At 34.6% G+C, this 25,665-nt stretch overlaps 2 protein-coding genes across 4 annotated transcripts in view; one reads left to right on the forward strand and one right to left on the reverse strand.

The window, feature by feature from the left end:
• The window catches only part of LOC105347812 (innexin unc-9), a 58,518-nt gene extending 51,615 nt beyond the window's left edge, over positions 1–6,903 (reverse strand). The window contains exon 1 of the mRNA XM_066075292.1: positions 6,683–6,903. Coding sequence (XP_065931364.1) covers positions 6,683–6,717 — 35 coding nt within the window. The 5' untranslated portion in view covers positions 6,718–6,903. The remainder of the gene's footprint in view (positions 1–6,682) is intronic.
• A 2,377-nt stretch (positions 6,904–9,280) lies between these two features.
• On the forward strand, positions 9,281–22,508 carry LOC105347811 (PR domain zinc finger protein 10). 3 transcript variants are annotated; one of them, XM_011457031.4, is made up of 16 exons: positions 9,281–9,437; positions 10,660–10,843; positions 11,263–11,479; positions 11,638–11,802; positions 11,969–12,130; positions 12,385–12,466; positions 12,811–13,008; positions 13,847–13,965; positions 14,144–14,240; positions 14,488–14,640; positions 14,954–15,069; positions 15,321–15,500; positions 15,700–15,772; positions 16,484–16,737; positions 16,929–16,984; positions 19,931–22,508. In XM_011457031.4, the coding sequence occupies exons 2-16, from the start codon at positions 10,701–10,703 to the stop codon at positions 21,951–21,953; spliced, it is 4,038 nt and encodes a 1,345-aa protein (XP_011455333.3). In that variant the 5' UTR covers positions 9,281–9,437; positions 10,660–10,700; the 3' UTR covers positions 21,954–22,508. The 3 variants fall into 3 exon arrangements, with proteins under 3 accessions (XP_011455333.3, XP_011455335.3, XP_011455334.3); XM_011457033.4 differs by lacking the exon at positions 9,281–9,437 and adding an exon at positions 9,449–9,574; XM_011457032.4 differs by lacking the exon at positions 9,281–9,437 and adding an exon at positions 9,579–9,675.
• Positions 22,509–25,665: the final 3,157 nt, after the last annotated feature.

A 25,665-nucleotide genomic window follows, 5' to 3' on the forward strand; every position in this document is an offset into this window, starting at 1 on the left:
CCAATCCGATAAATCAAGGGCCTTGCCAATTCAGGGTTGGATCAGGAGTATTTAGTTTCAGGCAGAAAGGGGAGCCTTCATTAATTTATATATGAATATTCCAAAAAGTATACGGTGGGTTATTATCCATCACGAGTCTGAATGCAATTCGAACGGTATCTAGAATTTCAGCTCTTATTAAACCCATAGGGATTTTTTTCTTTTCAAAGTTATCCAAATATCCCTTCGTAAGAAATTATAAACATCTTCATCATTTGTATACAATAGAGCGATCTGGGTGTTTATTGAAAGTGAAATTGCTCTCTGGACAAGCGATTGATAAAACCAGATGGCTTTCGATGTTTAGTTTTTGTTTTATTTAATACAGTTAAACCCTCTGATTTCGAGTCTATTAACAATCCCCTTTTCTCTATGGTTATATTTTTTCGTATGATTATTCAAATCAATAATTAAAGAGTGGGTTGATAGGTTTTTTATATCATATAAGCCTTTCCTCTTGGTGTATGTAACAGTATTCATTTTCTCTAAACATCACCGTGGGTCTTATGATTAAGGAAATATATGGAAAAACCGAAAATTTATCCTCTCAGCCATTTACATACAAACTATAGATGCAAACAAATTTTATATTAATCAAAATTGTTGTTGCATTAATCTGTCTAATCCAATCATTTTTGACCCTTATTAATCAGCTTCGGTATGGTTAACCACACGGGTGTAAACATTGCTGCGACTGGGAGGCAGGAAGTATTATTTCCGCGGCGAACTTTGGTCATCTTAATGACTGCACGCTTCCCTGGTTAATTTTCAAAGACAGAGAGAAATGAGCATTCGCCCATGTTCAAATTGCATCAAATTTTTCATTGTGTACTTATTGTGTAGAGTTGGGATATATAATAAGGGAAAAGGGGGTAATGAGTATTAAAACACGATACCAATATAATGTCCATTTGTTGTTTGAAGCAATGATACATTCTATGTAATTCGGGTAAATGCATGTGTATCTTTTTGCATTTTTATCTACATACAAACTTGTGTGAATTTTAGTACACAATTGCTATACTTATGAAAAGAAACTTAGAAAAATTTGATAGTTGATATACTTATTTATCAGTAACTGTTACAGATTGGTTGACTAAGATTCCATTATGCGCCACTGCTAAGACGTATCTCCAAATGCAACAAGGACGCAAAAATGCCCCGAAGAAAACCTTCAATACCCAGAACAACAATAGATTCAGAGTTATCATTTTCAAGAAAAAAAGATTGTAAGGACCACACAATTATGTTAGGTGTGTTTCATACCTATGTTCCCATGGTTACCAATTACATGTACCAAAAAGTCACAGCTGATGAAAGCCAGGTATAACATTGCATGTAACTTAAGTATAGAAGATATTAGGATTTTAGCTTTCTACACTATATCATCATTTAGGTGTCTACACTATATCATCATGGGTATCTTACCATCTTTATCATCGAAGGCTTTCATCTTACCTTATCATTAGCAATGTCTAACAATGACTACTTTCAGAGATCACAAGATGAAATACATGTAGTTAAAAATGAGATGTTTGTACTCTCTGGTTAATAAAAGTTTGTCAACGATTTATCAAATACTAGTATGAGTTATTGTGATATAAATGGAAAAAAAAATAAACACTTTATTTCATAATAATGATCGGTATGCTGATTTCTTTAAAAGAATCTGCGTCTATAATCGAACACATGCACCTAGAGAATAGATAAAAGCTTATCCCTCACCCTCATTTTCTAACAAATTGCAGGGATATTTTTCTTTGAAACATGTGACTTCCTGGTGTGTCACGTTCATATTTCGGTCGATGTATTCATTTTTTAAAGCTTTTGCTATTATTGAAAGGTTGGTTCTTCTCGATGTGCTAAAATATGAATCGAAGTATATAGGCGAGATTTACAAAAATCCAAGAAAATATCACCGCAAAAAAATTAATTAAATAAATAAAAAAAAAGGTGGGGTGCCTGACGCCGGGGAGATCTCTATAACCATTCAAGTAGAACCATTTTAACAAGAGCTTGGACTTTGGGTAGTTGTGTCAAACAGCAATGTGATCTAGGCCTGTCTATTTCATTGTCAGCCACTCAGGCATTGCTCTTTGAAATCAACAAGATTTGTTTGGCTTTTGAGCTAAGACAACGCAGTTGGTGCATATTTCGCTTGAAACCGCGTCATTTCTAACTTTTTATGACGCAAGAAATAGATAGGACCGTCCAGCCGAAAGTCCAAGGTCTTGTTATATTGGTTCTAATTCAATACATTCTGATTTTGTTAACAGTCTGTGCTTATCATAATACTAGTATATACATTAACATTTTTTCACTTTTGAGAAATTTTCCTAATTTTCAGGGGAAATTATGAATTGTCCAATTTCATTTAAATACCAATTTATATTTGCATTGGTTGTTACATATTGTATCAAAATTAGGCCTTTCACTTTAGATCATAGGGCACAGTGAGTCGACATTAATATCGGTGTATATACCAATGATTAACCATTTAGAGTACCTAATGATGTACTCCTCTCATTAAATAGGGTAGGAGGTATAAAGTACTGATAGGAATCGACCTCCGCTTTAGTGTGGGGCTAACACAAAGAATTACCGATAACCAACCCAGCGACACGATGTTTGCTTCTGTTCAAAGGCATCTGTAAGCTTGGATAAACAAATATAATAATTCTGGCCTCTTACTCTTACATTATGAATCCCTCTAAATTATTCACATTGTTCTCAGCATGCTATATAGAAGAATTTTCCTGTTACTAAATTATCTTTTAAAACGATTGTTTTGTGTGGTAGTCAAAGAAACAAGTGAAAGAACTTTTTGAATGAAGTAATGAACGTTTTTTTTTTATCATTTAGAAATTCCCAAACTGTTCAATACACATACTTTGAATTTAACGGTAAATAAATCAAGAAATATAAAAGAAAATGGTTGATTGGACTTTCCAAAAAATATATATATATAACATGTTCAGAAATATACAGGATACCCACGGTAGGAATCATGTCCATGCGCATGATGACTCAAAGCAACATAACACAGCGAAAACTTCGTTTGATCCCTGTGTACAATGCACAAAGTTGATAAATCAGCTTGACCTGAAGGTATATTTCACCCCTTTAGAAGTTAATGAAAGCGAATTCGAGTGAACTATTTCAACAAAGAATGATAACTCTTGGTTACAGAGAGAGAGAGAGAGAGAGAGAGAGAGAGAGAGAGAGAGAAAGAGAGATAATGGAATGCTTGTCATAGAAACTTTATACATGTATATTTGCATTAACATTAAATTCGTCTTGTGTGTCTTCTTTTCTGAACATACATTCTAAATAAGGTGGAATTTTCATATTTACAATCAGTACATCAATATCGCTAACGGAGTAGCAGGGTGCTTTCCGTTTTTAACGTGTTATATACAAGAATATTCATCAGGTTTATATTCGAGGTTGGGAAGCACAAGTGCTCATTGGTATTTTGTGTTTTAGCTGTTTATTCTATATTTATAATTTTGAAAAATACACGTCCACAACCTTGGCACTTTCTCTTATAAACCGAACACATTTGTTGTCTACAAAGTTGGCCAAATGTAGATAATTGACCATTTTTATTTCCACGACAAAGTCTGTATAATGAAATAATTTAGTCGGAATTCTAAATTGAAGGTTGAAAATTGCCGTTATTCCAACTGAATATACATGTACCATGAAAGTCATTTCGTTTTCTATTATAAAAAAAGCATTAAAATTTCAGCGTGTCTTCCAAATGAATGTTATTGAGCGAGCACATAGAAGACTTTGAAAAGAGGAATTTTTCTGCAAAAATCATGAAGAATTGCTTTTTTCTCCAATCAAGTACTGAAACCCACGCATAACGCTGTAAAAGAAGGTCAGTGATATTTCATTTAGTGACTTAAGGTATCGATTTTGTCCTTTGTTTTTAAAGATTCTTAACAAATGGGGGAGACACTTAGCAGTTGATGTCAAGAAGTGCAAATAACGCCATCAGGACCAAAACATTCTCTGTATCGTCCACAATCATACACTAATGCTTTATACAGATCGATGGAGGTTTGGACCAGCAAATGCAATCACGTCAATGTTGTGTCAATCAATCAAATCATTATTGATTATCCTATGTGAAAAGAAGCGGGCAGCGCAGATGAGGCCAAGATCATAAAACTATATTAATCGTATGAAATTAAGAAATTAGAATCCATTAAGCTTAAAGCTCGAAGTTTTCCGAAAAGATTTGCAAAAATTACATTGTGTGTACATTTGTTTGTGATCTATTGATCTGAAATAAACAAGACAGTGGTGTAGAATTATTTTTACAATCGAGGATAATGCTTAAACAAATATATCTAATTCATTATTCAGGCGGTCTTCAAATGATGCAAAGGTGGCGGAGAATACAAAAGCTTGTTAGCTTTTCATCGTTACAGACAGTGAAGAATTGTGTGTTTTGGCAACAAAAAACAGGCACCTCCCCACTAGCTCGGGATATGACACCGGAAACTAAAGAGGAATAAGCTTTCATGTCAGAGTGCTCAGGAATCAGACATTTCTTGTCTGTCAACAATACGCGATCGATCTAAGATAAAGTCAATATGTAGCCAGTGTGCGATTAGTTTTTGTAACTGCAAACTGAAGGTGGTTTTTAATACTGTATCCATATTTTAGCGTCTTTGGTTTTATTGGTATGTACAAAAAAATATATGTATTGATGTGATAAATAATTGTTAATTAAAATTTTAGTAAATCAATGACACGAGCTATAGTTTTTTTGATGCTAATGTGTCGCTTTTGTTCAACTTGATGTCATTAACATCCATTTATCGTGTTTATTGTTCGTTCAAAGTTCCTTTAACCTAAACACATGGTGCATGTCTGATAAGGATAATGTAAAATACGACAAAGACTTGCCAGAAGTACAAAAATAAATATAATACTAAAAAGCGTCTGAATTTGAAAATGGTAAAAATAAAGATTATAATCAACAGACTAATCAGCCACCTTTGAATGTAAGATACATATGTACAATGTATATATATTTTTGAACTTGTTTTCATTCATGCGCGGTAGCTAGCAAAAAGAACCACCCCACCCTAACCCAAAAAATGATAGATTATCAATTCCGATCTAAAATAAACTATAAGATTTCTTTTCAACTAGGGTTATTCCAACAATATAACTCTAGTATACAAGATTTAAAAGGTATTTTGAAGCACTAATAAAAAGCTTACCGGGTTTATACGTGTTTAAAAGAAAATATGAAGTAAATTTTTGTGTTTTTGCAATTGTTGGTTCTACATGTATATATACATGTATATAGTTCTGTACTACGTATTACCGTAATTTTTACAGACCAAAAAAATATCTGTACTTTCCCGACTTTATTCATAATTTTATCATCATTTTTTGTTTACATACCTACGTTTTACAAAAGAACTTATGACCAAATGAATGAATTCTAATTTATCACGAATAAATCATATATTTTTATATTTTAATGGCTGTAAAATATGATTATTGAAATTAAAATATTTGTAAATATATAGTTTTAAATAAATTTTGTTCTCTAAAGATTATTCCATGAAACTGAAAATATTTAAGATTTTTAAGTTCTTTTGTATAACGCAACTCTTGCTTACATACCTTTACATACGTTTATGTTAAGAAGCAGTTGCTGTACTTTAGATGCAAATATCTTGACCTTTATAAAGCGAAGTAACTCTTCTTTTTAAATATACATATTTAAAAGCACGGCATAATTGAAAACGTAGTGGATCCGACAGCATTTACGTGTTCTTCCTTAAGTTAATACATGATAAAATTTAAACGTTTACATAGCAGTGAAAAAAATTATCCATTGAAATAAGAAAACATAAATTTGCTTTTAGTGAACTTGAAAACAGAAACCTCTCGTAACGAAACTTATGCAGAGATCTTTTGAAATGGATATTTAAAATCTGTTTATCATACTATCACGTTACACCTAAACTATTACTTTGTGGATGTAAAAAATAAGAGGAAGGGGGGTACAAATTCGAGGTACACAAATTTTAATCCCAACCACTTAACCACAATTTTAACTATAGTTACAGAGCTTGTCTTGTCGCGGAAAATATATCCCACAAGAAGCAATATATCGCTGTATGTGGAATACTCCCACTCCCACCCACCCCTAAAAAATCCCAATAAATTAATATAAAAAGGGTAGAAACTATACAAAAAACAAAGGGCTTGTTTTGAGCATGCAACATTTTGATAGAATAGTTCGACAGCCCCCCCCCCCTCCTCCCCCACCCGAACTTTTTTTGTTGTTGGTTGCGTGAACGATTGGACACTAATTCTTTTGTATTAATACATCACATGAATATAATTTCGTAACTTTGAAAGATCGCTAAATGATAGAAATAATATAAACCACGTATAAACTTACAGTAATCAAAATAGAATAAAGGGGCAGTTTTGGAATAATTTAATAATACAGCTGCGTCTTTCTCCTTTTAACTATGTTAAAATTAATTAATAACGCTGAGATCGGACAAGACAGACCTTTTTCCGATACAATCATTTTTTAAAAAGGTGTGACTCGAAACAGGACAACACAGTTTATAGATTAAGCCTTAAATTTACTCACATCGTGATTATTGCGTCAGTGTAGTCGTCAGACATGGGTCAAACTTCTCCAATGACACCGCTGATATCCAAATTTTTAAATTCCGTCCGAACGTCAAAATAAACGTCCATCTGAAGCGTCTTCCTGTGGCCCCCATCATAGTTTTTACACCAGTCTAGTTATATATATAAATGAGTTTACAATGGTTCTATAATTTTCGACACAAGGTAATCATAAGTCTTGCGCTTTTCACACTCGCTTTCTGTATATAGGGTATGGTATTGGGGGTTACGCCGAGAGATCTTGGCTGGTAGTTTGGTCTCTCTGTTATGGCTCCAACACGGGTACCATAAAAGCCGCCACAGGCTTGTGGGAATGAATAAAACAATTACGCTCAAAATGAAACATTAATAACGCCTCATAAGTAATCAGGCCAGTTGCCTAGGTTCTTCTATATTATTTTGTATGTGCATGTACATGTCCATGTATGCCATATTTTCATTTATTTTCTTATATATGAAATTTTTAGATTTATGCGTATGATATAAATAAATGGGAAGTAGTATTGGATAAAACATAACGCGAAAAATACGATTCATTGGGCTTTGGTTTTATATTGATGTACTATAGCATACTCAGCGCAGTATTTAACCTTTCATTGCATAGCCTTTCCTGATGTTTGAAAGTTTATTTTGAAAAGGCGGGCCCTCCTAACTCCCAATAAGAATTATACAGACTGCTAGAATAAGTAGAGATGGACATATGCATATCAAGAGACGACTCATATTCAGATTCATTATGATTAAAAATGTTTGAATTGCCACATATCTATTACACTCAGCTCTTTATGTGCATTCATAATAACCAATAGTTGTGTTCACAACTTCATAAATGCACTTGCTACCATGATTTCTTTAAAATGTTTAAACAAAAAAGATATTGAAGTACTTAACAAAATTATCCAGTAAACATGGGATTATAAAATGCAACATTGCTCTAGTAACTACTATGCGCTATATTTTATAACACGTTATTATAGCGAAATACGCTATTGCATAATACATACACATGTAAAACTATGATCACTGAAAAACTTAATTGTTTGTTGCTGTATTATTTACAACATTATGAATCCCCTACAGAAACTAAATCAAACTGTTTGTATACAGAACACCGCGTAATAGGGGATCTTTTAAATCTGATTGTACGGTACAGTTGACTAATATGATTCTATTGATTGATTTGATTACAAGTAATTACATTTGCGTGGCCTCGCGCCGCCTGTGACTGTCCCAATAGACGGCAATAAACTGATGCTTACATCACGGGACTATCATGGTTTTGTACTAAGCATAAACAAAACCTATAAATGGCCAGCTATATATTGATCAGATGGAATCATCAGAAATGTATTCTCTGTCACAATTTGATGATTTCTATATACTATCCAAACATTGAATTAGTTACATTATATAATACTATTTCTTTAAATTTTGAAAGTTTTTTTGGGGAGGGGGGTAATCACAATGAAAAGGTTTTATTCACAAGTTAAAGTGATAAAACGCACAATATTTATATAACTACGTACAGCTCCACAGTTTTGATAACAAGTATTGAACTTATTTAACAATATAATGAATGTGAAATACATGTTTTTTAAAAACATGTAGCCATAAACAATATCTAAAGACTACATTTGTGCCTTATTTCATAGACGTGTAATGCGCATTGAAAATTGATAATCCTACAATTAGCTCATGATATTATTAAATATTTACATTCTACTGTGTTTTTCCATTAAATTCCGTGATGTTTAAATGTCTCTAAATGCAACAAGTAGTCAAAGGTCAAATTGACGAGTTTTATTATGACGTCACAAACGTTGAACGCTGTAAACTGCAACGTCACAAGCGAAAATCAAAGTTCACGCTTGTGGCTGTTACTGTGGCTCTTCCATTAATAGTAACTTACCCTTAGGATAAAATAGGAATTTTAAGGTATGAATCACATTTGCAGACAAGGCAAGAAGTTAAAAAAATGTAAATATAAGCATTAAATCATGATTTTTTGAAGTATACACTCTCATAACTGCAGCGGTGTGTGCATACAAATTTTCATAACGCGCTAACGCGCGTTACTCAATTTGTATGCACACACCGCTGCAGTTATGAGAGTGTATACTTCAAAAAATCATGATTCAATGCTATATTAAAGCGCTGTCTGCATCATATCAAATTGAAAAAGAGGAAAATGATGAATATTGATATGATAATTTGTTACAGTATGTGAAATTATCTCTTTTGGTGCCATTGTATGATTAAACTCAAGATTTGGTAAAACTTTTATTTATGAAAAATAAAGAATTTGTATGTCATCACATACATGACTTTTGTTTGAACATATAATGTAATGAATGTATTATAATTTCATATACATTTTTTAAAATCATATGCATTCAAGGCATATCATTCTTCATGCAGTTATATATGCATATTCGATCACGTAAAATGTAAATATATCAAACACATTCTCCTTATCTCGTAATTTGAATTGCGTGTCACTGTTGGATATCGTCCATCTTATACATGCATGTCCAATCCGATTTTACACTATGCCATGTGACGCATGTAGGAATGAGCTGCGCGCGCACAAGTACTTGTTGTTTTCTGTCATAGATGGATTTTCTACAAAAGGGGGATAAGGTTGAAAGAAAACTTTTATTCTACATAGCTTTGTGAAAATATTTCATCACTAAAGCTTGGATAAAATCTTTTAGGTAAGTTTCATGTCATTTTAATGACAATAACATTGAAAATTTCTATATTTTGGTTAAACACGATGGTTTTGAAATGTTGCAACCCCCACTGTTTGGTACGATCCGAGTGAATTTGCAATGGAATACTCCAAATGTTGGTAGGTTCCATTTGAGGACTATATGAGCCTCTCCGTGACTAATTTTGGCGTAATGAGGGGACAACATAATGCCATAGTATCTGCGATGAAGAACCAAATATGTACACGTTGTTTTTGTAGATTCAACGTCTCTTCGAACAGTATCACGTTACATCAGTTTAAACCAGTTTACAGTATTTCACCCAGAAGAAAAATACTTATATAGATATGAGTTGGCCACTGTCACTGATCAGTGATGTGGTACTGTTTAAGTTTAGTCCTGTAAAAAAACATCAATTCGTCCGAAATATTGTTCTGGTACCATACAGCCGAATATACAGGCCAAATTTTTTTGCTACCATCATGTCTTTGTAATCATGGCTTTTAGTTTAAAATCATTTCAAAATTCTCTTAATTTTTTCTATATAATCAACAAGTTAAAACTTTGGAAAATGATAGTTGGATCTTGATAAAAGTGCCCATAATCAGATATCCCAATGCTTCATAGAGTACACTCATCTCTGGTCCATTATCAAAGATACCGAAATTTTCTAGTGGTAATTACATGTACATAACAAGTTAATCTGTTATGGTGAACCAGTAATTGTCAAGGAGATATTAAACATGGAAATTCTCAGGCATCTTGAACAGCCAATGCATGAATTACATGTACTTTCAAAGCGGAAGTCATCCATAAACTGGCATATATATTTGAAATTTAAAATAACTCTCGGACTCCACGTCAGTCACCCAGTAGACCCCTACGCAATAACTAGCTGCGACATGCATTGCATGGTCTTTTGAAGGACAAATTGACAATTTGGTGAAATATTTTTAAAAGTCACAGCAATTGTATTATTTATGTTGTTCATAAACTACATATTCCAACTAAAATTCAACGTACTTCAGTTTTTTGCTCTGCCAAAAACCCCGGGGGCCAGCTATAATATATGATGTACTGCAATTATGGCCAAATGGTCTATATACATACTTGTATGTACTAGCTATATCTGTATATAATTTTTAAGCAAAAAGTTCACTTCTTTAGATAATAAAAAAAAGAATCCAGTTGCATTAAAAATTGCATGAATCTATATAACATATAGGTCTGGAATTTGCTGACCAGACCTCGCCCTCGTAGTCCAGAATGGAGGATGACAACAGTGAGGACAAGTGGATCGCCCCGGACTCCACCAATGAGACATACCCAGTCACCGTGCCTTACACCTCCGCTCCAGTCAGCTTGTACAGCCACCCCACATACAACAGCCACTTCCGCAGTCAAGATAGGTAACAATAATTTACTGGGCTGCAAATTGTGTTCATGATGCAGTAATGTATGTGTACCTTTAAGCCCTTATTTGGTATTCACTCTGTGGAAATTTTTATATCCATGCAAGAAATATTTGCAAGATAAGAATAAACTTCTCATTTGCAAATATTTGGTATCAAGACTACTTATCAGATTCATAATCTTTTGCATTTTAACAATGCTAAATAAGGCTTAGCTAGATGATTTCCTCACACTTGGTATGAATTTAATAAAAGTTATTAGATTTACATGTTGCATGTAAAACCAACCTAACCCCCAATTTTGAATGGCAATGTGTGTCATTAAAACTTAAAAAAAAAAACAACCAACTTTTATAGCAGCTAGGTAGTTTATATCCCCTAAACACTGTTTATGAAGGAGATTTATTTCTTTGTAGGGGACAACAAGCTACATATGAGCAGCCTACATATCAGATTTCCCAGTCGCAGCAGTTTTACCAGCCAGCTTCCTCTAATGTATCCTACGAGAGGCTGTCCCCAAACTCCTACAGGGAAATCCCTACGGACAATGAATCCATCTCTTACTCCAACCTACAGCAGCCGGAGGGCTCCCAGTTGATCACTTCTGTTGACAGCAGTACACTCACCCAGATGGTAAATTCCTCTAGATTATAAGACAATTTTACATTTACTTTAGTTGGTTTAGAGGGGTAAAGTTGAATCAAAATGATTGAATTGTAAACTCATAATGTTTTCTGTATATTAATTGTTATCAATGAAACCCTTTATTTATTTCTTTTTTTCAAACCCAGGGCTATCAGGTGCACCATGTGGTAATGGACTCAGACAGGCTGGTAACTGTGCAGAGAGTTGTCTCCCCTGTGGATTGTTCGGCTGGACCCTCGAATGTGTCGAGCATGACCCATCAAGAGACCCTTGCCCCCCAGCCAACACATGCCATTCTGACTCCTGTGCCAGTAAGGCATTTCATAGAAATTACTAATACAAGAAGTGATGACTCTTTACAAAAAAGTTTAAGCCTAATGTCTACTGAAAAAAAAAATATAATTGAAAAGCAAATCTTGATCATCTTTTAGCATTTTGTGTAAAAATTACCTGCTCAAATCTTTCTTTACTTCACAGGTGTCAAGCATCCAAGGTTATGCCCCATCCTATAATGATATGACAGTTCCTAAAAGCTTGAGGAATGGCAATGAGGCGATGCCAAATGAGGATCAAAGGATGACCTTCTCTGGTGTCAGGGGGTCAATGCCCAGCAACAGATTTCCTCCTAAGAAAAAAGAAGTAAGTTAGAATGTTATTTAGATGAATAGAATTTAGGTGTTGTAAGAGAAGTGTTTAGTTAGACTGAACCATTAAAGCTTGCACTAAAAGGAAGTAAATGATAAAATGTTGTTGCTTCAATATATTCTTCCTAAATTGATTCTCTGAAACAAATACATATATGAACTTGTACATATGTAGCAGGACATTTACCTGTTAAATGACAATTGTTAACATTATTGAATCTGAATGTAATTTTTTTTGTTTTATTGCAGATAGCTAGAGACATTGTCAGTGGGGATGCAGACACAACTAGAGATGACAGGGACCTGGAGACATATCAGACATCATCTCAGGGTAGGAAACTTATTGTATAAAATGTAACTACAAAATGTACTTCAAAAATGCAGGGCTGCAATTTACAAATGAACTCTCAGCAAAATACTAAATCTTCTCAGTCTATTGGAATGATTGTCAATGCAAAAGATCCATACAAAACCTCTACTTCCTAACTTTTTTCAATCAAAAAAGGTTTTTTTTAACCAGCGTTTTCTGCGCTTCGGTTGCTAATGATAAGTTAGCACTTCTGACTTTGGTCCTAAGTTGTAAGGTTTTGTAAAATACAACCAAGCTGTACAGAGTACGGTAAGTAAATCTTGCAATGTAGATTCAACTTGCAGTTTTACATTTGCTACTTACAGTTCACAGTTATATTCTTGAGGATGATCAACAAGGTGGTCTTCACTCCACGATGGTCAAGGAGCCAGGGTCCCTCCACCCCACCCACACCCAGGAGGCCATGATAGACACCACCCAGTCCGTGCCCATCGGCTTCCCGTCCGAGGGGGAGAACATGGAGGCAGCAGAAGTGGGACACTCTATGCTCAGCTCAGATCTAGGTGCATATTTGCAGAGTTTTTTTTCAGGAAAATGCAGATTTCCAAGTCAAAATGTCATTTCATCTTGAGATCAGTGTAGACCTCATACTAATTTGAATTTCTCTCTTTACTTTCTCTGCAAATCACAACCTTTTGTTTCTTTTAGACCCAATGCATATTGGTGTTGGATTTGGTACATGCATGTACCTTGTCACAAGTTTACTACATATTGGTATTACATGGATTAAGTAATAATTGACCATGAATTTATTGGATGTCTCAATTATTTGTTTCCAGTACAACTTTTGGGGTTATTGTACTTCCTTTCTTAGGAAAAAAATGTTAATTTCTCCCTTGTTCCTCTTGTCTTAAAGTAAATGTTTTCATGACTGATTTGAAAGAATTGTAACGGGATGGGAGAAATGATGATGGACCAGACTGGGATTCGAACCCGGGCCCCCTGAATCTCTAGTCAGGTGCTCTACCAACTGAGCTATCTGGGGCCGGTGTTCGAACCGGTCTGACCGTCACAGAATCAACACAGTATAAGTTTGTTGTCTTTGTTAAAAGACTGCTTGAATTACCAATATTTGAAAAATATACACACCTTAAGATCAATTTATATTTTATACTGAAAACAGGCTTGGTGGGAGGGATATGTAAGGACGTGCAACATACTTCTTTGTGTTGTAATGAATGGCATATTACTCTGAGTAACACTACCCATTATTAAGTATACTTGGCATAAATGTGCCATGAATGAAGTACATGTACCGGGTAAATGCCAGAAACTGATTTTGTTCATCCTCATTTGCATTTATAATAATGCATACTGACTTATATTGTTTTATCTGTGCAGATCACTTGAGCCATCATGCAAATATGAGAGCAAATCTTGAAGGAATCCAAATGCATCATTTGGTCAATGATAAAAACACAAGAAATGGACCTGATTCTATGTCAGCTCTGTCTATGCCGGTATGTACATGTATGAATATGATACATACACTATTAAAAGATATAATTCCCATTCATTTGAAATAAAGTTCTGTTAATTCAGTGTAAAAGATATTAAATGTAATATAATGTGTAGCTTGTTGACATTTCTTTTTAGAATAATGTTGATGAAAGTGTGTAAGCTTGTTTTGGGTTACAGGTGAGAAAGTCATCTCGTATCGCTGAGATGGAGAATGAGCCACAAACGTGGCGTAAACCGAGATACAAGCCTGGAGTGTACAACTATAATGAGATATGTGAGTTATTGAGTACTTGATTTTTGCCTGACATGGATCACAGTAGCTCTTGTTCATTATTTCTATAGTCCATGTAGTGAATAAGACATCACTACTTCAAATTACAGTGTATATTGAAAAATGTATTTTTTGGTTTTATTGGATTTTAGCGTCTATTTTAATCAGCATTTGGATATGATGATCCAGATTATGTCACAATAATGCACAAAAACATTAAACAATACGTTGTTCTTATTTATAATTTTAGGGTGTGACGATTGTTCGACTACATATTCCACGGAGTGCCCCACCCACAAGCTGACCTTGGTCCCTGACAAGGTCGTCCTGTCTCGAGCTTGGTCAAGTCTCCCCCCGCTCCTACAGATCTTTAGAATCGGAGACCCCAATCTTCATCCCAGTGGTACATAGTTAATTATTAGTTGATAAATAAACATATGCTGGTATTTTTAAGATGTTACAAATCTTTTAGTTGAAAACTGGTACCAAAAAGTTTTAATTTAAAAATATTTAGATTTCTGAATTGAATATAAAATAGATGACTATACATGTATACACATTTTTGGGTTTTTAACAAAAGTATTTGAAAAAAGTTTCAAAAGTTTACATGGATACATGTATTAATTTTGTACTTTCATATATCATTGTATAAATTTCTTTTAGTTAACAAAGTAACTTAGTTTGCATATACTAAATTGTCCATTTTATTTATACAGAGACAAGTGTTGGTGTTTTTGCCAAGAGAACAATTCAGAAAAACGTCCAGTTTGGTCCTTTTGTTGGAGAACTAGTGATGAAAGATAGTGATATCAACAGCAAGTTCCCTCTCGCTGTAAGGTTTTATATTCTGCAGGCAATACACTTTGAGAATTTCTATTAAAAACCTCTCTCTCTCTCTCTCTCTCTCTCTCTCAACATTCAACCATTGATCTCATTCAGACACCAAAGGAAAACTAAATACAATGGCTTGTGAAAGTTTTATGGTAACTGAAATATCTTGTATAAAAACCAACAAAACTTAAGTTTGCCATAGTTAATAGGAGTAACATACTCTGTATCTTTTACATTTCTGGATTTTCTTAGATTGAGCGTGGGGAAGGAGATGTGAATTATTTTGACACGTCTGATGAGAATAAATGTAACTGGATGATGTTTGTGCGACCTGCTGAGAGCTATGCTGATCAGAACTGTGTGGCCTACCAGTATGGTCTGGACATTTACTTCACCATTACACGGAATATAGAGGCCAGAGCAGAAATCAAGGTATGGTTGGTAAAGGACATGACTAAACATTAGTTGTGCAGATGGCCATGTATTTTAAAATATTTCAGCATGTAAGTACAGATACCATGATGATTAAAGAAAATTCAGTCACTCAGAAACAGTAATGAAGCACTCTATATTTTGTTTAATACTGTAATTTTATTTGATAAATACATGTATGTGTTTGATTTTCCTGCAGGTCTGGTATGCCCCACATTATGCTGAGAGATTTGGTTTTCCCCAACTTGATATTACTGACCAAGACATTCAAAGTGAGTGCATGTGTAAAGCCAACATACATGTACATGTATTTTGTTTTAAGTACAGAGGCTATAGAGGTAGTGGCAGTATTGCTTATAAAATGAGAGCTTTTTAGGTCACCTGAGTAACTTAATTAGTAAACAAATTCTAATCTATCCTTTATCATAATGCTACAAAGTCAATCTTGACAAAATTTGTTAGTAACATCTATAGAGTGAGGAGAACATAATTTTTAAATTTTATGACCACTCCCTTAAGGGGCCTTTAAATTTTTGGGGAAAGGTCATCTTCAAAATCTTTTTTCTACTCTTAGTGATTAACCAAGTATAAAGTAGTATTCTAATAGGTAGATGGACATCTACCAAAATTATAAAATCTATGACATCAGGAGCCTGGGTTCTTGTGCTAGAGTGGGGCATTATCGGTCATGTAGTAAAAATCCTTGAATTCTTCAAAATTTCCATTTTAACTAACCTTTTGGCTCAAGCAGTTAATTAGAATGTGAATATGGTAATGATGAGCAGAGGAACCTCTACCAAATTGTGTTTGACTAATTTTATAGTGAATATAGGGTATTCAGTCCTGAATTGATGATCATTGATTCAATATTTTCAGATGTTGTTTATATGACTATAGATTTAGTTTATTCTTGCTTTGTGCAATGTATAACACTTACATATTATTTTGAACATCCACCTTTCATGATTACTTTAAATTTTCAGGGTTAGATGACCAGGAGAATAAGTATGTGTGTTATGATTGCACCGAGTCCTTCAGAACTCAAATGGCTCTTCAGAAACACATAATGATACATGAGATTAATACATCATCAAACTTAAAGGAATCCTCAAAGACCTATTCTTATACTGCTACCGAACCAGAGGAACAATACTTGACTGAGGCAGTGACAGAGTCTGAAGCTTCTACTTCAGGACTAGACAAAGCAAAGAAAACAAAACCTCCCAAAAAGGCAAAGGTACGTAACCAGTCTAAATTATGCATATTAATTCTTGGTAATTTTAGACAACTATAAAGTTTAAAAATTGTCTGAAGTGCATGTTCTTATAAACAATGTACTTACCGGTAGATATAAAAAGATTTGTTTTCATTTTGATTGAATTAATTTGATTCTAAAATCATGTGATTTCACTAATTTTTCATTTATAGGATATAGGAGAAACCTACATGTGGAAGAAAAAGTCGACAAGTTTTTATCTGAACAAGTATGAATATTTAGAATATCTATTTGACATTAGAAAATAATTTTTAAATATTTTAAATGCAAATGCATGAATATTGTAAATCTCAAAATGTCTATGTAAACTGCTATAATACTTTAAAAACATTTAAATTGGTTTGGACCAGTTTTTAGCTCACCTGAACCGAAGGTTCAAGTGAGCTTTTCTGATCACCCGTTGTCCGTCGTCCGTCCGTCCGTCCGTCTGTAAACTTTTCACATTTTCAACTTCTTCTCAAAAACCACTGGGCCAAATTTGGTACAAAGCATCCTTATGGAAAGGGGGTTATAAATTGTTAAAATAAAGGGCACAGCCCTTTTCAAAAGGGAGATAATTGCGAAACAGTAAGTTTAGGGTGCATGTCTTTAAAAATCTTCTTCTCAAGAACCACGGCACCAGAAATGCCAATATTTACACAAAAGCTTGTATATATAGTGAAGATTCTAAATTGTAAAAATCGTGACCCTCGGACCAAAACTGGGGCCCCAGGCGGGGTTCAAAGTTTAACATAGAAATACATAGGAAAATGTTTAAAAAATCTTCTTCTCAAGAACCACTGCACCAGAAATGCCAATATTTACACAAAAGCTTTTATATATAGTGAAGATTCTAAATTGTAAAAATGGTGACCCTCGGACCAAAACTGGGGCCCCAGGCGGGGTTCAAAGTTTAACATAGAACAACATATGGAAAATGTTTAAAAAATGTTCTTCTCAAGAACCACTGCACCAGAAATGCCAATATTTACACAAAAACTTGTATATATAGTGAAGATTCTAAATTGTAAAAATCGTGACCCTCGGACCAAAACTGGGGCCCCAGGCGGGGTTCAAAGTTTAACATAGAAATACATAGGAAATTTTTTTAAAAATCTTCTTCTCAAGAACCACTGCACCAGAAATGCCAATATTTACACAAAAACTTGTATATATAGTGAAGATTCTAAATTGTAAAAATCGTGACCCTCGGACCAAAACTGGTGCCCCAGGCGGGGTTCAAAGTTTAACATAGAAATACATATGGAAAATGTTTAAAAATCTTCTTCTCAAGAACCACTGCACCAGAAATGCCAATATTTACACAAAAGCTTGTATGTTTAGTGAAGATTTTAAATTGTAAAAATCGTGCCCCTCAGACCAAGACTGGGGCCCCAGGCGGGGTTCAAAGTTTAACATAGAAATACCTTAGGAAAATGTTTAAAAAATCTTCTTCTCAAGAACCACTGCACCAGAAATGCCAATATTTACACAGAAGCTTGTATGTATAATGAAGATTCTAAATTGTAGAAATCGTGCCCCTCGGACCAAGACTGGGGCCCCAGGCGGGGTTCAAAGTTTAACATAGAACTACATATGAAAAATGTTTAAAAATTTTCTTCTCAAGAACCACTTCACCAAAAATGCCAATACATACACAAAAGGTTGTATACATAGTGAAGATTGTAAAAATCGTGACCCCCGAACAAAAAGTGGGGCCCCAGTAGGGGTTTAGATTTTAACATATGTAGGAAAATGTTTTAAAATCTTCTTCTCAAGAACTATAGTGCAACTGTTTGGGATATTACTATGCATACATGTACATCCTTAAATAATGTAGATTCAAAAAATTGTAACTCCCAGACAATTGATGGGCACCAAGAGGGGTTCAAAATTTAAACATTTTAAAAAACATAAAGGAAAAGTTTAAAAATTTTCTTCTCAAGAACTACAATGTTTTAGTTTGTGGAATTTCTATGCATGCATCCTTCGATTATGTAGATTCCTAATTGGTAAAATCGTGACCCCCGGACCAATACTGGGGCCCCAAGATGGGGTCAAAATTTATTAAAGAAATATAAAGGTAACATGTTAAAAAATCTTCTTCTCGAGAACTACAATGCTTCAATTTGTGAGATTACTATCATGCATACAACCTTGGATAATGAAGGTTCGACAGTTTTAAAATAGTGACCCCTGGACTAATACTAGAGACCCAAGATGGGTTTAAAGTTAAATGTAGAAGTACCGGTATATATGGAAAATGTTTAAAAATCTTCTTTTCGAGAACTACAATGCATCAATTTGTCAGATAACTACCTCAGCACCCTCAAATAGTGTAGATTCGAAATTATAAAAGCCGTGATCTCAATCTAATACTGGGGCCCCAAGAGGTGTTCAAAGTTTAGCATAGAAATATAGAGGGAAAATGTTGAAAAATCTTTTTCTAGGGAACTATAATGCTTCAGCTTGTGTGATAACTAGGCAAGCATCCTTAAATAATGTAGATTCCAAATAATTAAAACTTTAGCACTGGACTAATACTGTGGCCCCAAGAGGGGTTCAAAGTTTAACATAGAAAGATATATTGAAAATGTTTTTAAAAAGTTTTTCTCAAGAACTATAATGCTACAGTTTGTGAGATTACTATGCAAGGATCCTCAAATTGTGTAAACTCTAATGTAGTGGAACCAAGAGTTATCTTTCTTGTGTTCTGTACAGTCTGAGAGTTATTCCTCTTGAAGTGGAACTCTGCTATGTTCAGTTTTTCAGGTTGTGTACGTGCGGTCCCACCGCAGTGCTTCACATTTTCATTCCTATGTTACTATTTATGTTGTTCAAGCCAACCATAAACCTCGGACCATAACTGGGTCCCCAGAAAGGGGTTCAATGTTTAAAATAGAAAAAGCATATGCTACGAAATGTAATGTTACAAGGAACTGCTGTTCAGGTGAGCGATGTGGCCCATGGGCCTCTTGTTGTGAATTAAAAGGTTCTTGGGTATGTAATTTCATGAGTAAGAAAATAATGATGAAGTTTTATAATTTGTCAAGGAACAAAATTATTGGTGAGATATACCAACCAAATGCATGAATATTGAGCCACCCCAAATACTGATGATTCCACATTATGTTCTTTTAACAATTGCTTAAAGTGATTTTTTTTATTTTTATAGGACTTTGAAGAAGTACAAAAACAGACAGAACCCAGAAAATATCAGAAAGAATCTCATGAACTTGTACCGACGAAAAGGAAAGGGTGTAGGAGGAGGGAATGAGTGGGAATGCAATAACTGTCATCTGTCATTTGAAAACTCAAATGTATTAAATCTCCACATACTGTTTCATGCAGCAGAAGATGTAGATCTGGAAAGAGTAGAGCAGTATGCCATTACAACTAACGAGAGTGTGATGTATGGATCTGGTCCAAACTATGTCCAGGTGGATAAAAGGGTCCTGGCTTGCCCCGTCTGCCAAATGCAGTTTCATGATAAGAAGATGTTGATACAGCATGCAGCCGACCATGGGACGTCAAAGTACAAGTTCCTGCGGGAAAGGCCATTCAAATGTGACAAGTGTTGTAAAGCCTTTTACACTCATGAGCGACTCCAGCGACATATCCTTTGTCATGGGGACGAGTCCACTAAGCCACTTCAGTGTGATGTTTGCTTTAAACGCTTTATGAACAACTCAGCCTTATCCTGCCACATCAAGATTCACAGTGACAAGAAGTACTATACTTGCCCTGTATGTCACGAGGGGTTTGATCACACCAATGCCATGAAACTACATGTGGTGAAACACAGTGTTAATGGCTACTACAAGTGCCCAGACTGTGAGAGACAGTTTGAAGATTTCTTGTCAATGAGAAAGCACTTGAGAAGTTTCCACTCCAACAAGGAATATCCCTGTCCTGAATGCAAGAAAGTGTTTCCTCGCCCGGACAAACTGAAACTTCACATGTTGAGGCATTCTAGCCACAGGGAGTTCATGTGTGAAACTTGTGGCAGGCAGTTCAAGAGGAAGGACAAGCTAAAGGAGCACATCCGACGAATGCATGCTGGGGACAAGGAGCCCAAAGTGGTCAACCAGCAAAATATGTCATCAAAGAAGTTTGTCCCGAAAGTGTCACCTAATGATTTCCAGAGATTCATTTACAAATGCCATCTATGTATGCTTGGGTTTAAAAGAAGGGGGATGCTGGTCAACCATCTGGCAAAGAGGCACCCAGATATAAACATGGAGTCTGTACCTGAACTAAACCTTCCTATACTGAAAACTCAAAAGGATTATTACTGTCAGTACTGTGAGAAAGTATACAAGTCTAGCTCAAAGAGGAAAGCTCACATTTTGAAGAATCACCCTGGGTCAATTTTGCCAGTAAGTGCAAGAAAGAAGGTAGTGGACACACCTGGTTTACCAAACCCCACCTACTCTCAAACTGTGGGCAGCATCACCACAATGCCTCACTCTTGCGAATTCTGCCACAAGCAGTACGCAAGTAAAGCCAAGCTCACCCAACACCAGCGCAAAAAGCATCCAGACTTGATACCAGAACAGACCTTCACTCCCAAGATATCCAAAGCAGATCCAAAGGATATTCAGCCAGCTCAAGAACCTCATCAAACCAGAGAACAGCAGCAAGCACAGCCCATACAACATCTAGTCCGCTTTGTAGAGGCAGACTCTGGAGTTGTAGCCTGTATACAACAGAATGCAGGACAAGATGGGCTGCCTCCTACAGACCTCCTGACACAGGCTATGAGTGAGCTTACCCATCATTTACAACCAGTACAGGAATATCGCTCAACCCTGGGAGAACTAGCAGCGATAACATCAAGACCCAGTGGTACAACAATGGTGCAAGTTCAGAATCTGCCATCAACTCATTCTACTATTGAGTTTAGCCATCTTAGTCAGGCATTATCTAGTGCTCATTTCCTTCCCTCCAATCACCTTGCTGGTGCTCCCATACAACTCGCTGCAATTGCAACATCAACAGGTGATCAGATTGTGGATCATGGTTTACAGGTGATTGCTTCACCAACCCAGTCCCCTGGAAGAAGCCAAGCTAACCAGGACCCCCAGAACATTGTGTCCACACAGTCAGGTGTATCCATGCAAGCTATCCCAGTGTCACTGCCCCCAGGGACAATCATTAGCTCTCAAAACTGGCCTCAGTATCAGAGGTACAGATGAACAGTCCACCTACATGTATTTGTTTTGTAGCTGTTCTTGTTTTTATTATTTACTTGTAGAATTAGGGATTTAATTTATTTAGCGCAAAATGTAGCGCTTTTTTCCTTGCTTTCCATTTAAGGATCATTCATGCTTAAAGGCATACCATTTTAGTGATAGATGTACATTTACTTTATTGAAATGTAAAACCTTTATGAAAATCTCAAATTTTCCTGCTAAAAATAGGTTAAATTGTCATGCATGTATACTTTACATTAGAGGGTGAATTTATGGTCCTGTTCTAAACAAGGTTTACCTGGCAATATATGATGAAAACATAAAACTGTATGATAAAATGATACCTGGTCACAGATCATGATAGTTCAAAAAATGTGTAATTATGTGCATAGTGCTGTGCAATGAATTGTTTCTATACCATGGCTTTTCATGTAAATCTGCTTTAATAGTAGTTAAAATAGATTGTTGGCTGAATTGTTTTGGCAGACTATGTGATTTTTGTACCTACTTTTAAAATCTTAGTAGGTATCTTAACTAATAAAAAGTCAAAGCATTCTACTTCAATGATTTTTATTACCGGTATTCAGACAAAAAGATAGATTACTACTGCCACAAGATCACACAATTTACTTCAAAAGGAGTAAAATTATTTCTTTTCCACCTTTATTTCATGTATTTATAGTTATTACCCCCATAGAAAGAGGCCTATGGCTCAACTTGCTCAAATGAGTAACAGTTCCTCTGCAAGTTTTGTATCTATAATTGTTCATTTTCGTATAAAATATTTCTGAACTACATTTAAAGCCATATCTTCTTGCAAACATTTGAAGACAATATAACTCCTGGACCAACAACAGGGCTTTATTTGGTAGCGAGGATTTTTATGTAAAAACATTGGGGAGAAATGTGACAAATTAACTGAATTGTTGGACCAAACACTCATATATGGTAGAGATTCAAGTTCCTGCATTTGGCGTCCAGAAATTTGAGAGCATTTAAGAGAGTTTAGGTAGGAATAACTCATTTTGGGAGCTGTTACTCAGGTGACCTATCTGACCCATGTGGTTTCAAGTTTTTAAACAAAAACCTAAAATCAGTTTGTTATTTAGTATTAATTTCATTTATTCTTACGGTACTGTTCACAGATAATGTCTACACTTCGTTGCCAGTGCCAGTGCAGCAGTAGCATAGTACGGTATACTTAAAACTTAAATTTCACTCTTAATTTCCTTATTTTCATTTTTTTTTTTTTACATACTCCCAAAAAGTGGGGAGTGGGGAGGGGGCTCCATGACAATTGAAATTTTTTATATATGCTGATTTAATAAAAAAGCCCCCCCCCCCCCCAGCTATATGCCTGATACTGCAGTTGAATGAATATCTCAAATAACATAATTTTTTCCAAAATTTCTTGTAAAGTTGTGAGGTTTTCAAATTAAAAATAAAAACCAGGTATGTTTTTAAAATGTATGTATTTCAGATAGATCTTCATCATTAAATAACATATATGTCAATAGAAATAAAATATAATGATGATAAACACACAATTTCGCTTCCGTGTTTACTCATTTGTCCTTTATCATATTATGATATGCAATCAAAATATCACAATCCTTACATCTGAATACATGTACATGCAATAAAAACAACCATTACACCTAGATTATAAAAGTGTTTACATTTCCAGCCAGAAAAGTGTAATATCCAGATGTTGGGGGGAAAAAAATAACTTAATCAATCACGAAACTGAAAAACACTATTAATTTATCCAAGCCTTGTGTAATTTACAATGCATCTCTAATTGAAATTTTCAGCATCTTCAGAACATGCTTGGATACTCATAAGCATTTTCATCGCAATCTTCTTAAAGACTTAGCATAAACTGGTTCCATAATGTGTGTAGTTAAATAAGCACCAAGTCCAATCAAGAGAAACAATAGACATCCTGATATTAGCAGATATCTGTATATAATTGTGTAGTCATATACCTAAAGAGAAGAAATAAAAAAAACATAAACAACTTTGATCATAATTTATTATAAAACATCTATTTAAATTTAAATTTTACAACCTGTTTCTAAATCACAAACATCTTGAAAAACTTACAACAGCTGTTTGTTCATCTGTTGATACTTTTGGTTCCCTTGGTAAAACTGCAAATATCACTGTCACTAGTCCTGACAATAGGAAAGCACCAACACCAGCGTATCTGTGGGAAATATATTGTACAATGTATTAAAAATTATAGTGACAGTAATCTATGCATAATTTTTTTACTGATACATGCCTTTTTTATTCCTTGTCTGAGGGCAGGTAGGGTGGGGGTATTCTCAAATTTTGAAATAGAAATGTGACAGTACATCACACCAGTTCAATCACTTGCACCAGATAGCTAAGTTATAAGAGCATCTGACTATAAATTCAGGAGGCCAAGATTCAAATTCCAAATCTGTCTACACTGGTCTAGCTATTACAATTTTTCCCATCCCATACTACAACTTTATAATATAGGGCAGATCCAACACAATCTCTTGAAAATGCTGGTGAAATCGTACCCAATTTATAGGGTACGTTTTTTCCAGGAGAAAACGTACCAAAGAGAAAACGTACCCTATGAAAATAATAAATAATGGTTTTCATAGATATTCTTAAATGAAACAAAATAAAATATACAATGAACATTTGTATCATTTGTTGCTGTTGTTTTTAAATGCATAGTCACGTACTTAAATTATTAAGGCAATAATTTGTAATATACACATACACAAACATGGCCTAAGCAGTTTAATTAGGTGACAATTAATCCATCATAAACGAAACCGTTAATTAATTAGTTTTTATTGTAATCTCATTTGAAGAACTAAATGATGAGTATCTAAAGAAGTCGTTATCGCAGTTTTTAAATTTTTTTTGAAAATTATCTATAAAACAAAGTTGCTTAATAAAACCAAGTCCAAGTCTTTTGAATATTTATTTGATTCATATATATGGAAACTACTACGAGATGTAACATTGAACAGTCAATTTGCTTCCAACGCCACTGACATGTATAATGTGTTGAGAGTGAATATTTCTACCTTCTGTGCGGGAAGGCAATACATAATTTAACTTATTATTAACTGCTCAGGTATTTAATTGATTGTAACTATAATTAAAATCAGGGGATCTCATATAGAGAAACTCAAATCGGTAAGGCTACCGATAAATAGATAATTAGAAGAAGTAGACTGATCACACTTTATGACAGGTCATTATTTCATACTAAAATAAAAGTTGCTACAATTATTATAAAGATACTATTCATAAAATTTTACATTTTACATCTATGCATGGAAATATGCATTAAAGTAGCTAGCTGCAGAACTTTAGCTCTCTGGGAAAAAAAATATTGACAGACCAGAGAGCTACAGGGCCACCCATTGAAAAAATTGTATATTTATTGCGCAGAAAAACGTGCGCTAGTTTTCGACTGATTTACCTTATTTATACGCAAATTCTGTGAAAACAATTAGTACCATTAAATTCTTCATGCAATTTACTACTGATATCGTATCTTTATTTGCCTCAGACTTTCTCCGAAACACGCCACCGACCTCGGAAAATCAAGTATGTTGAATTTACATCAAGATCGAGAGTCGCCATTTTTACATGTAAACAAAGTGCACCACATGAATTTACGGGACTGGTGATGGTGTTTAAAAGACTATCCGAGGCA

This window comes from Magallana gigas, chromosome 2, assembly GCF_963853765.1.
Source record: "Magallana gigas chromosome 2, xbMagGiga1.1, whole genome shotgun sequence".
NCBI classification, from domain to species: domain Eukaryota; kingdom Metazoa; phylum Mollusca; class Bivalvia; order Ostreida; family Ostreidae; genus Magallana; species Magallana gigas.